Source organism: Hemitrygon akajei, chromosome 1 (assembly GCF_048418815.1).
Source record: "Hemitrygon akajei chromosome 1, sHemAka1.3, whole genome shotgun sequence".
NCBI classification, from domain to species: domain Eukaryota; kingdom Metazoa; phylum Chordata; class Chondrichthyes; order Myliobatiformes; family Dasyatidae; genus Hemitrygon; species Hemitrygon akajei.
The window spans coordinates 4,562,415-4,577,063 of NC_133124.1; the positions used below are offsets into that span (position 1 = coordinate 4,562,415).

At 40.1% G+C, this 14,649-nt stretch overlaps 1 protein-coding gene across 1 annotated transcript in view; it reads right to left on the reverse strand.

Annotated features, from left to right (window-relative positions):
- Positions 1 to 7,790: 7,790 nt before the first annotated feature.
- The window catches only part of plekhf2 (pleckstrin homology domain containing, family F (with FYVE domain) member 2), a 57,879-nt gene continuing 51,020 nt past the window's right edge, over positions 7,791 to 14,649 (reverse strand). Inside the window, exon 2 of the mRNA XM_073073014.1 lies at positions 7,791 to 11,986. Coding sequence (XP_072929115.1) covers positions 11,232 to 11,978 — 747 coding nt within the window. The 5' untranslated portion in view covers positions 11,979 to 11,986 and the 3' untranslated portion in view covers positions 7,791 to 11,231. The remainder of the gene's footprint in view (positions 11,987 to 14,649) is intronic.

Genomic DNA, 14,649 nt, shown 5'->3' on the forward strand with positions numbered 1-14,649 from the left:
TAAGTACATTGAACTTCACTGTGCAATGTGCTGGGAAAAGCATAATTGTGGAACATTCCCCAAAATACAAGAGACTCTGCAGATGCTGTAAATCTAGAGTAACACATACAAAATGCCGAAGGAACTCAGCAGGACAGGCGGCATGTATGAAAGTAAATAAACAGTCAATGTTTCAGGTCAAAACACCTTCATCACGACTGGAAAGGAAGGGGGCAGGGTCTCCCAGTGGCCACCATTTCAATTTGACTTCCCATTCCTATTTGGACACGTCCTCCTCTACTGCCATGATGAGACCAAACCCAGGCTGGAGCTGCAATACCTCATTTACAACATGCGACTGGATCAAATGAAAGTAGAAGTAACGATTATAACATGGCACACTGAACATACATGGAATGTGACCTCATGCACCAACATGGCACCCTTGAGGGCCAGTCTGCAGCTTTCTAAAAGGCAAACGCCAACAGCTATAAAAGTCCAAGATTGAAGGACAGATGTACCGTGGAGAACATTCTAACTGGTTGCATCACTGTCTGGCGTGGAGGGGGGAGCACTGCACAGGATCAGAAAAAGCTGCAGCAAGTTGTAAACTCAGCCAGCTCCATCATGGGCACTAAACTCCCAGAATTGAGGACATCTTCAAACGGCAATGGCTTAAAAAGGAAGCATCTGTCATTACGGACCCCCATCACCCAGGACATGCCCTCTTCTCATTGCTACCATCAAGGTGGTGGTACAGGAGCCTGAAGACACACACTCAATGCTTCAGGAACAGCTTCTACCCCTCTGCCACCAGACTTCTGAATGGACATGGAACCCATGAACACCACCTCACCACTTCATTCACTTTTTGCACTTAATTTTTTTATATAGTGTACATATTGTAATTTGGTTTTCATTATTATGTACTGCTGCTGCAAAATAACAAATTTCATGGTATTAAACCTGACTGGTTGTTTTAATAGGTATTTCTGCATCGAAGAACAGAGACAACCCATAAAGTTTTAGATAAACAGAGAATAACAAACAAGCTGGAAAGGGAGGTCAACACCGAAATGAGCTCACTTACATCGAAATTGTGATATTTGAATTAACGCACTTTAGTGATTATGTGAAGAAATCAAGCTCAAGGTTAGTTGGTTGAAAATAAAGGCATATTAAATTGAGGTGAAAACTACTGTACTGAATAAGGTGCAGGTACTCTGATTGTTAGATATACTGTGTTGGGGAAAGATAAATCAAAAGATTTGAGATTTGATCTATTTAATAAAACTGTTTGTTTGGCTGAATGGAATGACCTTGGTGTTGAATATTTTAAATAGATATGTTTTATGCAAAAATACTGTTCTGGTGCCATGGAAGTTATTAATTAATTTATTTATTGACATTCAGTGCAGAACAGGCCCTTCCAGTTCTTCAAGCCATGTCACCCTGATTTAACCCTTGCCTAATCACAGGACATTGCAATGACCAATTAACCTACTAACTGGTACATCTTTGGGCTGTGGCAGGAAACTGGAACACCCGGTGGAAACCCACGCGTTCAGGGGGAGAACATACAGGCAGCGGTGGGAAATGCAGCCGGGTCACCTGTACTGTATAACATTGTGCTAACCTAAGTGAGGTGCTGAACATTTTAAATACATGCTTCTGGTGCTATGGAAGCTATTAAGCTATGAATGGAATGCAGGAGTATAAAGTAATTGAAACATTCTTGGCTACTACTGGCTTTTCTTAGTATTAAATTTCCAACTCATTCCATTCAGAACACAGCGTTAGTTACACCAGTACAATGCTCTTCCTCTTAGAATCCCCGTAAGTGCAAAGAAATTGTATTTTTATTCTGGTTATGTGGGCTCCAAGCTCACTAAGTCTGGGCTGGAACTCAGACTTGGGCACAAGGTGGTGGATTGTTTGGGAAGTTCTCAAGACTGAAGATTTAAGATTGTTTAATATCATTACCAGTGCATTAAAGTAAAGGAGAATTAAGTAATTGTAACTCCAGATCCAATGCAGCACAAAAAAGGTAAAGAACACAATAATAAGACCATAAGACCATGAGATATAGGAGCAGAATTAGGCTATTTGGCCCATGGAGTCTGCTCCACCATTTCATCATGGCTGATCCATTTTCCCTCTCAGCCAGTCTCCTGCCTTCTCCCCCATATCCCTTCATGCCCTGACCAGTCAAGAATCCATCAAACTCTGACTTAAATATACCCAGTGACTTGGCCTCCAAAACCGCCTGTGGCCACGAATTCCACAGATTCACCACTCTCTGCCTAAAGAAATTCCTCATCACCACTCTAAATGAACGCCTCTCTATTCTGAGGCTGTGCCCTCCAGTCTTAGACTCCCTCACTATTGGAAACATCCTCTCCACATTCACCCAATTGCAATGTACTGCTGCTGCAATACAACAAATTTCACGACATACGTCAGTGATGTTAGACCTGATTCTGATTCGGATCCCTCTCCTGGCTTGAGGTACACAGGTAGACAGGGATCATCCCTGCCCAGTAGATCAAGTGCAATGAATGAGACTTTTTATTTCAGGTGGCTAAAAGTTATACGACTGCACTAGAGGTGGATTTTATGGTCAATGTTGCAGTTGGTCAGAAGCTACTTACAGAGCATGTCGTAGACTGAGCTAGGGCTTTTCCCTTTCAAATGATGGAGGATGAGAGGTGACTTGATACAGGCATACAAGATGATAAGAGGCATAGATTGAGTGGATAGCCAGAGACTTCTTCCCTGGTGGAAATGGCTAAAGTATAGGGAAGGATGTCGAAAACAAGTTTTTTTTTAAATAGAGTGGTGAAACACCTTGTTGGATGTGATGGTAGAAGCAGATGCATTAGAGAGATTTAGGCACATGGATGATGGAAGGCTCTATGAGAAACAACAGTTAGTCTGATCTTGGAGTGGGTTAAAGTGCCTTTAAGAATATTGTGTGCCATAAGGCCTGCACTGTGCCAAAATGTTTTTTTGCTCTGAAGATTTCTTCATGGGTGTGTCAAGGAAAACCGAAGGGGTTGTGCAGGTGTGATAGAATATAAAATTGTCATGTTGGCAGAGGGCCGTTATTTTACAGCTGTTCAGGGCAATATTCATTCTCTCAAATGCTGCAGTGAACAGGAGGAATTTTAGGGTGGTGGATCTGGGGAATCCATTGCCACAGAAGACCACAGAGCCAAGACATTGGGAACATTTAAAGCAGGGGATGATAGGTTCTTGATTAGTCAGGGATAACCTTTGCTTACTCACTTCCAGGGATTCTGCAGTTCACATTCCATGTGTTTTGGATACCTTTTTTTTAAACCATTTGTATGATTTGTCTTTTTTTTTTTTGCAAATTGAACATGTGGCGGTCTTGTGTGCATGTTTTTTTGATGAATTCTATTGTTTTTTTTTCTGTTTTCATGAAGGCCTTGAAGAAGAATCTCAAGGTTGTATATACTATTCACACTTTGATAATAAATTTGAACTTTGAGAAGGTAGGAGAATGGGATTGAGAGGGATAATAAATTAGCCATGGTGGAATGGAGAAGACGATGGGCTGAATAGCCTAATTCTGCTGCTGTTTTATGAAACAAGGCAATTTATACATCTCATCAGCATGCCACAGTTTAGTGAGTGAGGATCTGTAGGACACATGGTAAAATTGGAACTATTTCCCATTCATCCTATGGGAAATAGTTCCCATTCTACTCCATTGGGATCTGGGTGGAGACGAGTTGCTTTAACAGAGTTGAAAGCAATAAAAGCCACTCTTGACACAGGGCTGATTAAATTTATGCATTACACTGAGTTGCTGTTTAGTATCAATAGGAACAAGAAGCCCCAGTAATCAAACATCCTATCAACACTCACTTCACAATTTCAGGTTTTCTGCTAATAGGGACCAGAAGCATTGAGTATACTGTACCCTGTGTGCACAACCCACCCTGCAAACTGTCCTTTCCAAAAGCTCCCTTCTGCATGCTCGCAATCTTCAGTAAAACATGAAGTTGCCAGCAGATAAGCACATATTTACCTTATTCTTTCCCAGTTGCAAAAAAACTTTTAGTAATTTCTGCAATCCCATTTAAGGTTGGTACACATGAATAAGGCAACAAAATTCATTAATTTCAATTTAAACAATAAGACGAAGGAGCAACTTGGGCCATTCGGGTCATGGACACTGCTCCATCATGGCTGATTTATATCCCTCTCAATCCCATTCTCCTGCCTTCTCCCCATAACCTTTGACACCCTTACAATCACATCAGAACAGAGTAATGGAACTTCTTTTAAGTCCCTAAAGCACATCTTCGCTCAAAGCAGCAATGCTAATCACGAATTTTCAGGTCAGGCAGTGTTGAATGAAAATGATTATTGCACAGATATATGAATGTTTGTCAGAACGGGCACATTCACTCTCACTCATGGATACTGCCTAATCTTCCATTCCCAACAGTTTATTTGTCTATAAACACAAGGAATTCTGCAGATGCTGGAAATCCAAAGCAACACACACAAAATGCTGGAGGAACCCAGGAAGTATCTGTGAAAGTTAATAAACAGTCGACGTTTTGGGCCAAGACCCTTTATCAGGACTGGAAAGGAAGGGAAGAGGCACTAGAATAAAAAGGTGGGGGTAGGGGAAAGAGGATTGCAAGAAGGCGATAGATAAAGCCAGGTGGGTGGGAAAGGTAACAGGGTGGAGAGGAAAGAATCTGATAGGAGAGAAGTGGACCATAGGAGAAAGGGAAGGAAGAGGCGACCCAGAGAGAGGTAATAGGCAGGTGAGAAGAGGTAGAGGCCAGAGTGGGAAATAGAGGGAAGGGATGGGATTTTTTTTTACCATAAGGAGAAATCAATGTTATGCCATCAGCTTGGAGGCTACCCAGAAAGTATACAAAGTGTTACTTCTCCAACCTAAAAGTAGCTTCATCTTGGCACAAGAGGCGTCCATGGACCGACATGTAGGAGCAGGAATGTGAATTAAAATGTTTGGCCACCTGGAAGTTTCACTTTCAGTGGATGGAGTGGAGGTGCTTGATGAAATGATCTCCAATTTACAACAGATTGCACCAATTTAGAGGCTGCACTGGGAGCACCAGACACAATAGATGACCCCAGCCAATTTGCAGGTGAAGTGTTGGGGCCCTAAATGGAGGCGAGGGGGGAGGTAAATGGGCAGGTGTAGCACTTCGGCCACTTGCAGGGATAAATGCCTGGTAGGAGATTAGTGGGGAGGGATGAATGGACAAGGGAATTACAAAGTCCCTGCAGCAAGGGGAGAGAAGGGTGCAGGTGAAGATGATATTGGTGGTAGGATCCCTTTGGGGATGGCAGAAGTTGCAGAGCATAATGTGTTGAACGTGGAGGCTCATGGGGTGGTAGGTAAAGACAAGAGGAACACTATTCTTAAGGTGGCAGGAAGATGTAGAGAGTGAGGATGTTCAGGAAATTGAGGAGATGCAGGTGAGGGCATCAATAATGGAGGAAGGGAAACATGGTTCTTCAAAGAGAACATATCAGATGCCCTGGAACGAAAAGCCATGACCTGATGTGGCGGAGGTGAAGAAACTGAGGAAAGGGGAATAGCAATTTTACAGGAAATGGGGTGGGAAGAGGTTTAGTCAAGATAGCAGTGGGAATCAGTAGGTTTATAAAAGATGTCGGTTGGCAGTTTGTGTCCAGTAATGGGGGGGAGAGGGAGAGGGAGAGAGAGAGAGGGGGGAGAGAGGGAGGGAGGGAGAGAGAGAGAGAGAGAGAGAGAGAGAGAGAGACACACCAAGTGAATTTAAGGGCAGGGTCAAAGTTGGAGGCAAAGGTGGTGAGATTGACAAGCTCAACATGGGTGCATCAGACAGCAGAGGAACAGTTAGGGGCAGTAACAGGGAAGATTTGGAACATGGACAGTTCTTCTTAGCCAATGAAGAGGCAGGCATAGCTGGGGTCCATTCGGGTGCCCATGGTTACCCCAAGTCAGGAGAAAGTGGCAGGAGCTGAAGGAAAATTGTTGAAGGTGAAGACCTGTTCTGCCAAATGGAGGTGGTGGTGCTGGAGGGGTCATATTCAGGTTTAATATCACTGGTATATGTTATGAAATATGCTGTTTTGAATCAGCAGTATATTGTAATATATAACTATACAAATTTAATTTGTGCTAAAAGACCCAAAAAAAAGTGAGGTTGTGTTCATGGGTTCATTGTCCATTTAGAAATCTGATGGCAGAGGGGAAGAAGTTGAATGTGTCTTCAGGCTCCTGTACCACCTCCCTGATGGTAGCAATGAGAAGAGGGCATGTCTTGGGTGACGGGGGTCCTTACTGATGGATGCAGCCACGTTGAAGGCAATGATTGTTGAATTAGTGAATCAGAATCAGGTTTAATATCACTGACATCTGTGAAATTTGTTGTTTTGTGGCAGGAGTACATTGCAATACATAATAATAAAATCTATAAATACTATATAAAACTATTATCACAAAAAGTAAAAAGTGAGGTAGTGTTCATGGATTCATTGTCCATTATAAATCTGATAGTGAACTAGAAACACACCCATCAATTTCACAAAACACTCATTTCAGAGTTCATCCAAATTCTATTTAAATTATTAACATAAAATGACTGAGCAAAGCAAACCAATCTCAGAGATCTCACTGAAATCTGTTGAACATTAAAAGACCTAGACAGGGTGGATGTGGAGAGGAAGTTTCCTATAGTGAAGAAGTCTAGGATCAGAGGGCACAGACTCAGAATACAAGGACATCTCTTTAGAACAGAGATGAGGAGGAATGTCTTTATCCAGAGGGCAGTGAAACTGTGGAATTCATCATCACAAACAGCTGTTGAGGCCAAATCATTGGGTACATTTAATGTGCAGTATTAGGGGAGAAGACAGGAGAATGGTGTCGAGAGGGATTATAAAACAGCCATGATGGAATGGTGGAGCAGACTTGATGAGCTGAATGGCCTAATTCTGCTCCGATGTCCTGGAAAATCCATTAGGGTAATAATTTCAATTGCAAATGCTTTTGCATTGTTGAACATAGAAAGAAAATGCAGAATGTGTGTTTCAGGTTTGCAGCAAGAAATTAGCAAGTCTAATACACAAATATTATAATCAGTTTATTAGTTACATTTAAGAAGACAAATTTAAAGACAGATTTCCTAACCAACATGGGTACATTTGTTCCCCCCCCCCACCCCCCCAATGATTTGCAATGGAAATAATTTTCATTCTCAGAACTCAAGTGTGATGGAGCAGGTTACATATTGCCTTGCACTGCAGAATAAGTAAAAAAGGAATGATTCTAAGAAAGACAGTAAAAGTCCTGGGTTAACTGTACAACTGGAAACACTGCTACCTTAGAGTACCAAGACACTAGAAACAATTGAAAAGATATGAAGATGGGCAATTTTAGATGCAGTTTAATATGCATCCTACTTTAACAATTTGGTATTAGTGTCTGATATCCAATAAATTTTAGTTAAGCAATACAATATATTATGTAACAAAATATATATCTGTTACAAAATACTGAGCCCTTTCATATTGTTTAGACATCACCAAGAATAAACAGTAAAATCTCTAAACTTGGAACCTGGAAAATGAGGAACTGGAGGCATTCCACACCAACATATACAATCCAAAAAGGAATAGGTTCTTTGATCATTAAACCGTAATTAAGTTGTTCATACTGTATTTAAAAAGTTGAGAGATGTCATTGAAACCTTCCAACTCAGTGCAGTATAGTGCAAACCTCAGCTTCGACAGATGCAAGAAACAACTTCAAATCACAAAACATCACATTTATACTTATAAGATCTTTACTGAAGATACAAATTTGCTGTCAGCAAAAATAAAGTGCCAAACTTGGGGAGAAAAAGTATATTATACAAAAGGAGAGCTTGACAAAATAATTTTAAAGCAATTTCTAGATCAAATCTGTAAGCCAGAAGCCAAAAGAGACAACCGAAATCAAGTTCATTTTTTTATAAATCTTAAAATACTCAAATACCCTTTGAGCACTGATTTTTCCTGAGAAAGTTAGCTTAAGAAACCAAGATTTTCATACTTCAGTTTGAGGACATATTTCATTGCTGCAAAGTTTAATCAATAGATGACTGTAGCTGGAAGTAACAAGTTTTTATCAATAAGGAACGTTAAGAGTTGTACAAAAGATACAAAGAACTTTGTCTATAGATCCACAGAATTCACTTGCTGAGCCACCATAAACAACTAACAAAGTTGTTTCTCAGAATTGCAGAACTTTAGAAGTTCAGCTGACGTGCAGTTGTGCCACATTAAGACTTGAGCACCAAAAGGCAGCCACAAATGCAGAGGCACCAAGAACTACATTGCAACGTAGTTCACAAGCACCTGCTGAAATATCGGAACATGCTGAGTAAAGATTTTCAGTGCATGATTATTTCTGCATTTTACAGATGTAGAGAGAGTTAGTGTAATAGGATCAATCTCATTCAAGAACAAATTGTCTCATGTCCAGCCACGATATATATACCCATTTAAGCCCAATAAGGCACATTTGTATAGTTAAATACAGAGACAATTAAAAGAGGAGCCAATTGAATGGCAGATCATACAATGCTTGTGATGCAGTGTCAAAAGAGAATAGTTGGAATATTTTTAAAAATTCTTTGCATTATTATGGACTAGATACAAAGGGAAGGAAAACAGGGCAGTTGAACATTAAATCAATGTTATGCCACATTAGTTCAACACAAACACGAGGGGAATATGCCCAGCTTTGTAATGGCAAAGGAACTTAGAGGAATTTAATCCTAACCATAAAAAATTGCACTTGGCAGGTTTCATCTTTCAGCAAACAAGAATTCAGCACATGCCAGCACACAAGAATTGAGTATACTGTTCGTTTTCTTTTCCTCACAACAGCCAGCTACAAATATAATCAATTATCACCAAACCCATAAACCCCAACCCAAGGTCTAATCAGCAGGCGTAAACACAAGTGGTTTAGCAGTGGTCAGAAATGTGAATCACGAGGTTGGTTTGGTCAGAGATGAAAGGATGGATAAGGTCTGAACAGATTTGACATGATGTTTAGGTGCACTCTGGATATGACCATAAAGAAAGCCGCAGTATCACAGTGGATAGTGACCTCACTATATCTAGGTCACTGAACACAAACCAGAGTATTGTATGAATTACATTGGGAGATTAAATGGAACCCTGCTATCACTATCATTGTCTTTTGTAACAAATGTTTTCTCTCATTAAGTCAGCTACAATTAGTTAGTTTTTCTGGGGAAAGAAAAAGTGTAGATTTTCTACTGAACAAGCCATTTATCAAACTTGCATCATACGTTACACAAACATTATGAATATGACAGCACTATAAATTTCATTTTGGCTACTTTAAAAATTAATTTGTTTACAATAATCAAAAGTGAAAGAACAGATTTTTTTTTGTGTTACTGTTACATCAAGACAAATCACATTCTCTGAAGAAACTGTCAATTTCAGATTGACCAATTACTCAACCACGAACCATATCAAATTGCTCACATAAAATAAAGAAAACACAACACACCAGAAAAACTGTCGGCATCTCTTTACAGAGAAAGAAAATTAACATTCCACCCTGGTAATTTCCATCAGTTCTAATGAAAGTTATCAACTCAAAGCACAAATTTCTTCAGAGCTGCTGCCTGAGGTGCTAAAATTGCAAATTTTAACACTTTTTTAGATTTCCACCGTATGCAGCTCGCAGTCACGTACTTGACACTCTTAGCTTTTTTGCCTTGGGATTAATCTTACCAGTAGCAAGATCAGTCCATAACCTTACAAATCAATGTTTGAAGTGAAATCCTTAAAAGCCCTCAAATTTAATGAGGTTTAATCCAACAATGAGCATTTCAGTTAACTGTATGACACACACACCAGGATCACACTGATACTCAAATTTGTGATTATAAAAGTGACCATGACAAACCGTTTGTTCCTGAAAACAGAAGATGGTCAGTGAATTTCCCATTTTCCTATTTTGTTTTTCAGCTAGTCAGTACAGAGAGGCAACATCGTTCATTAATTCACTTTTGCTCAAACATAAATCAAAGTATCAGCTAAATGTGCCAAAGGAACAATGCAGGGAGATTGACGAAGTGAAAAAACTCTGCAAACTAAGAGCCAATGTTTAGTCAATTTTTAACCCTCCTCCCATTCTAAATAATAACAAGCCTTCAAGAAATTAATAAACTCAAGTGCACAGGAGCAACTGGCAAAATCAAGCGCACAGAAGCAATCTTGTTAATGTGAACTAGAACATTATAAATTGTTTCTTGAGTAAAAGTTTAATTTAAAATGTATCTACAACAAAAACATTCAATAAACATTGAAGATCAAATATTAAAACATTAATTTTCAAAAGTAATTGTATGAAAATTACTTAGTGACATTTAATGAAATGGTTTTGTAATTACTTGAAAAAAGCAGTCTGTAAATTCTCTCACCATTTCCAATTGAGCTCTTTAAAATGTGTTTTTTTTAAACTACGAGGAACAGGTGACTTTCTTTGAAGGGAGAAATAATTTTCAACAAACACCTCCCTTTTTTGGGTCTCAGTTTGAAGTGCACAATGTGAAGATAAGCTCTTCTTCCCCTTTTATTCATCACTTAGTCACTTATTTCCACTGCAGTACGATATAATGAATCACACTACAACTACTAAGCGCCAAGATCCTTGTGTGTGTAAAAACTGGACAATATTAAAACAAGAGTCAATGATACCTGGTTTAACAAATCTGCTGGACATCCTATTCCAATTGTATCAAATTTCAAACTCCTCTGAAATTGTTTCAGAGCAGTTTTAAAGTTTTTTTTAATTTATGAGCTATTTAATTTCAAACTTGCAGTATTCAAGGGCTTTTTATTGACAAAATATTTCATTTCAAACTTGAGGGAAAATACAACAGAATACAAACCACAAGGAATATGACATATTTATTCTCTACATACTGTAAGCAAATCAATTAACTAGAGAGATCATGGTTACAACCAGCCTACGAATTTTGATTTGCGGTCAGCAATGCATCCCTGCAGAAGAGCAAATATCATTAGTATATTGAAGTTTTTTAGGCACAAGTTTTCTTTTAAGGTTAGCAGGTATAGTTTATGGCTAAAGTCAGAAGTCATTGAGGGAAGCTAACAGACCTCAAAAACAGTTTTACTTAAATACCAAAGCCAATATTTCACTTTCAATCGCTGCTGTCATCATCGTCGTCTTCATCAGATATACTTCTAGGGGACTGAAGGGATCCGCGGTAAAACTCAGAACGATTTGGGAGAGTTGCAGTCAGTTGTCCAGAGGAAAGCATATCAAAACAGAAAGAGCACACACGCACTGGTTTGGAAGACTGGCTGGGCAGAAGGAATCTTTTTTCTGAACAAGGCCCACACACAACAAATCCACATTTGCGGCAGTGATGTCGACGGCTGACTGGGGTGAATTTGACTTTCTGACAACGCATGCATATATTTGCCTCGGAATCGGGAACCCAGACCGCGGCATGCTCACTATTGGGCACTTTTCCACTTTTTGACAGCAAATCTGTGACACACTTATTGATGTGATTCATCCACTCTGATTTCTCAGTAGCCGTAGCAGCATAGACAGCAAAGGATTTGGTTGGAGTTTTAATGAGCCAGCCATTACGCAGATCACCATCATCTTCAATGGAATCAATGGTAACGTTTTCCAAAGGAATAATATGCTGCTTGTTATATCTCTTCTTTTGGATGACAATATTACCATAGACAAGGATGTCGTTGAACAAGAAAAACTGCCTGGCTTTTGGCTTCTTCCGACAAAGCTTTGTAAGAACTCCCTCACCTATGAGTACCCGACCTGGTATGGTTAGGGGCTGTCCAGCTGCTCCGAAGCAGCTCTCCACCATGCCAATGCGCCGAGCATTTGCCTCACTGTTTGCCAAGCGGTCCACCATCTTGTTTTCTGCAAGGGAAAAATTAAAGGTTTTAGCAATCCTCTTGAAAAGGCAAAACAGCAGCTAAAAACACAGCACCCATCAAGGATATCACTGCAGTAGGGCAGGAGAAAACAAGTGACAAAGCAAGAAACTTCACCGGGATGAAACATTCAACTAACATTCACAGTAAATTTATCAAATTATAGACATGCCACCATACATAACCCTGAGATTCATTTCCTTGCGGGCATTTATAGAAGATACACAATAGAATCAATGGAAGACCGCACACAAAAGGACAGTCAATCTATGTGCAAAAGACCACAAATTATCCAAATTTTAAAAAATAATAATACGCTATAAATAGAGAACATAAGATGAAGAGTCCATTAGGTTGCGGGAACAGTTCAAGTTGAGTGAAGTTATCCTCTTTGGTTCAAGAGTCTAATGATTGAGGGGTAATAATTGTTCCTGAACCTGGTGGTGGTGAGTCCTGAGGCTCCTGTACATCCTTCCTGATGGCAGCAGTGAGGAGAGAGCTTGGGAGGTGGGGTCCCTGATGATGGATGCTTTTTCATGCGATAGCACTCCATATAGTGTGCTCAATGGCGGGAAAGGCTGGGCCGAATCCACTATTTTCTGTAGGCTTTTTTGTACAAGGTGTTTCGATACCAGACTGTGAGGCAACCAGTCAATATACTCTCCACCACACATCTAAGTTTATCAAAGTTTTAGATGTCATGCTGAATCTTCACAAACTTCTAAGGAAGGCGAGCCACTGCTGTGCTTTCTTCGTAATGGCACTATTGTGCCGGGCCCAGGACAGGTGTAACACTGAGGAATCTAAAGTTGCTGACCCTCTCCACCTCTGATCTCCTAATGAAGAATGGCTCATGGACTTCCGGTTTCATATTCCTGAAGTCAATAAACAGCTTCTTGGTATTGCTCACTGATGATGTTGTGACACCACTCAACCAGATTCGTCACCACCTTTGATTCAGTCTATGACAACGTAAACTTGAATATGGCATTGGAGCTATGCTTAGCCTCACGGTCATAGGTGTAAAGCGAGTGGAGCAGGGGGCTAAGAACACAGCCCTGTGGTGCATCTGTGCTAATGATGATTATGGAGATGTTGCCAATCTGAACTGACTGGGATCTACAAGTGAGGAAATAGAGGACCTAGTTGTGATTATGCCCACGTTGTAATTTGTGGTGCCAAATGCTTGCTGTAACTGCATATTGCATGGAGAGCTTTCAAATGAGTTGCGTCACTGTCTGATATGAAGGGGCCACTGCATTCAGAAAAACTGCAGAAAATTGTAAACTCGGCCAGCTCCATCATGGGCATTAGTCTCCCCAGCATCAAGGACACCTTCAAAAGGTGTCATCCATCATTAAAGACCCCCATCACCCAGGACATGCCCCCTTACTGCTGCAGAAAAGAGGTACAGGAGCCTGAAGACGCACACTCAACATTTCAGGAACAGCTTCTACCCCCTCCACCAGATTTCTTATTAAACACTTCCTTTTTTTAAAAAAAACTTATCGCACTGCAAGTTTACTCTTTTCCATGGATGCTGCTTGGCCTGCTGAGTTCCTCCAGCATTTTGTGTTGCTTTTATTTCTATGGTTTTTGCCCATTATTAAAAATTAATGTATGACTGAGGCTTAATTAACCTCATCTTAATGATTGAGCTAGTTTCAACTTCAAAACAATCCAGATTTGTCAAAAAATGGGGTGCCACTGTAGTAAAGCGCTGTTACAGATCACTGTTAAGCTTGGTGTTCAATTCTGGCAGCCGTCTGTAAGGAGTTTGTACGTTCTCTCTGTAAACTGCATGGGTTTCCTTTGGGTTCTCCGGTTTCCTACCACAGTCCAAAGGTGTACCAGTTAGTACCTAAATTGTCCTGTGATTAGGCTAGGTTGGTGGCTGGGTAGTGTGGCTCACTTGGGTTGCAAGGGTCTGTTCATGCATTGTATCAATCATGGCGGCCCTTTTATGAATTCACTCTGCCTCTGTCTGAACTTCTTTGCCAGGTACCCAGTTACTAATTGTTATTTACAGATTCGGGCAGGCTGACCTATAGTTTTTCATTTTCAGTTACAACTTCCTTACAATGGAGAGGATGCACTCGTTACTGCTCAACAAAAACAGCTCTAAACTCTGGAAGTTTCCCACAGAACTGGTTCCCATAAGCAGCAACATATTCATAGCTAGATAATTTTTGTTAGTAATATTGAGTGAGGGATTAGCATCGCCGAGAACACCAGGAATAACTCCCCAGCTCTTGGGAAACAAAAACAATCCAAGACAGACTGTTTTAGTTTAATGTCCCAAAGACAACCGATCTAATTACTGCAGTATCAATGTCAACCCAGATTAATAAATATTACAAAGGTACATCTGTTTCTGTCATGTAATGATGCTGATAAGCCTATTCGTGCTTTTATACCGAATAGACTAGATTATTACAGTGCACTTTTAACTGGACTTCCAAAGCAATCTATTGACAAACTAACTCATTCAGAACGCTGCTGTTAAACTTTTAACCAAAACCAGAACACATTACTCCCGTTCTAGCTACTCTGCATTGACTTCCTGCATCTTTTAGAATTGATTTTAAAAGTTCTCTTACTTGTTTTTAAAAAAGTCTCAATGCTCCAGGACTGGACTACATCCCAGAA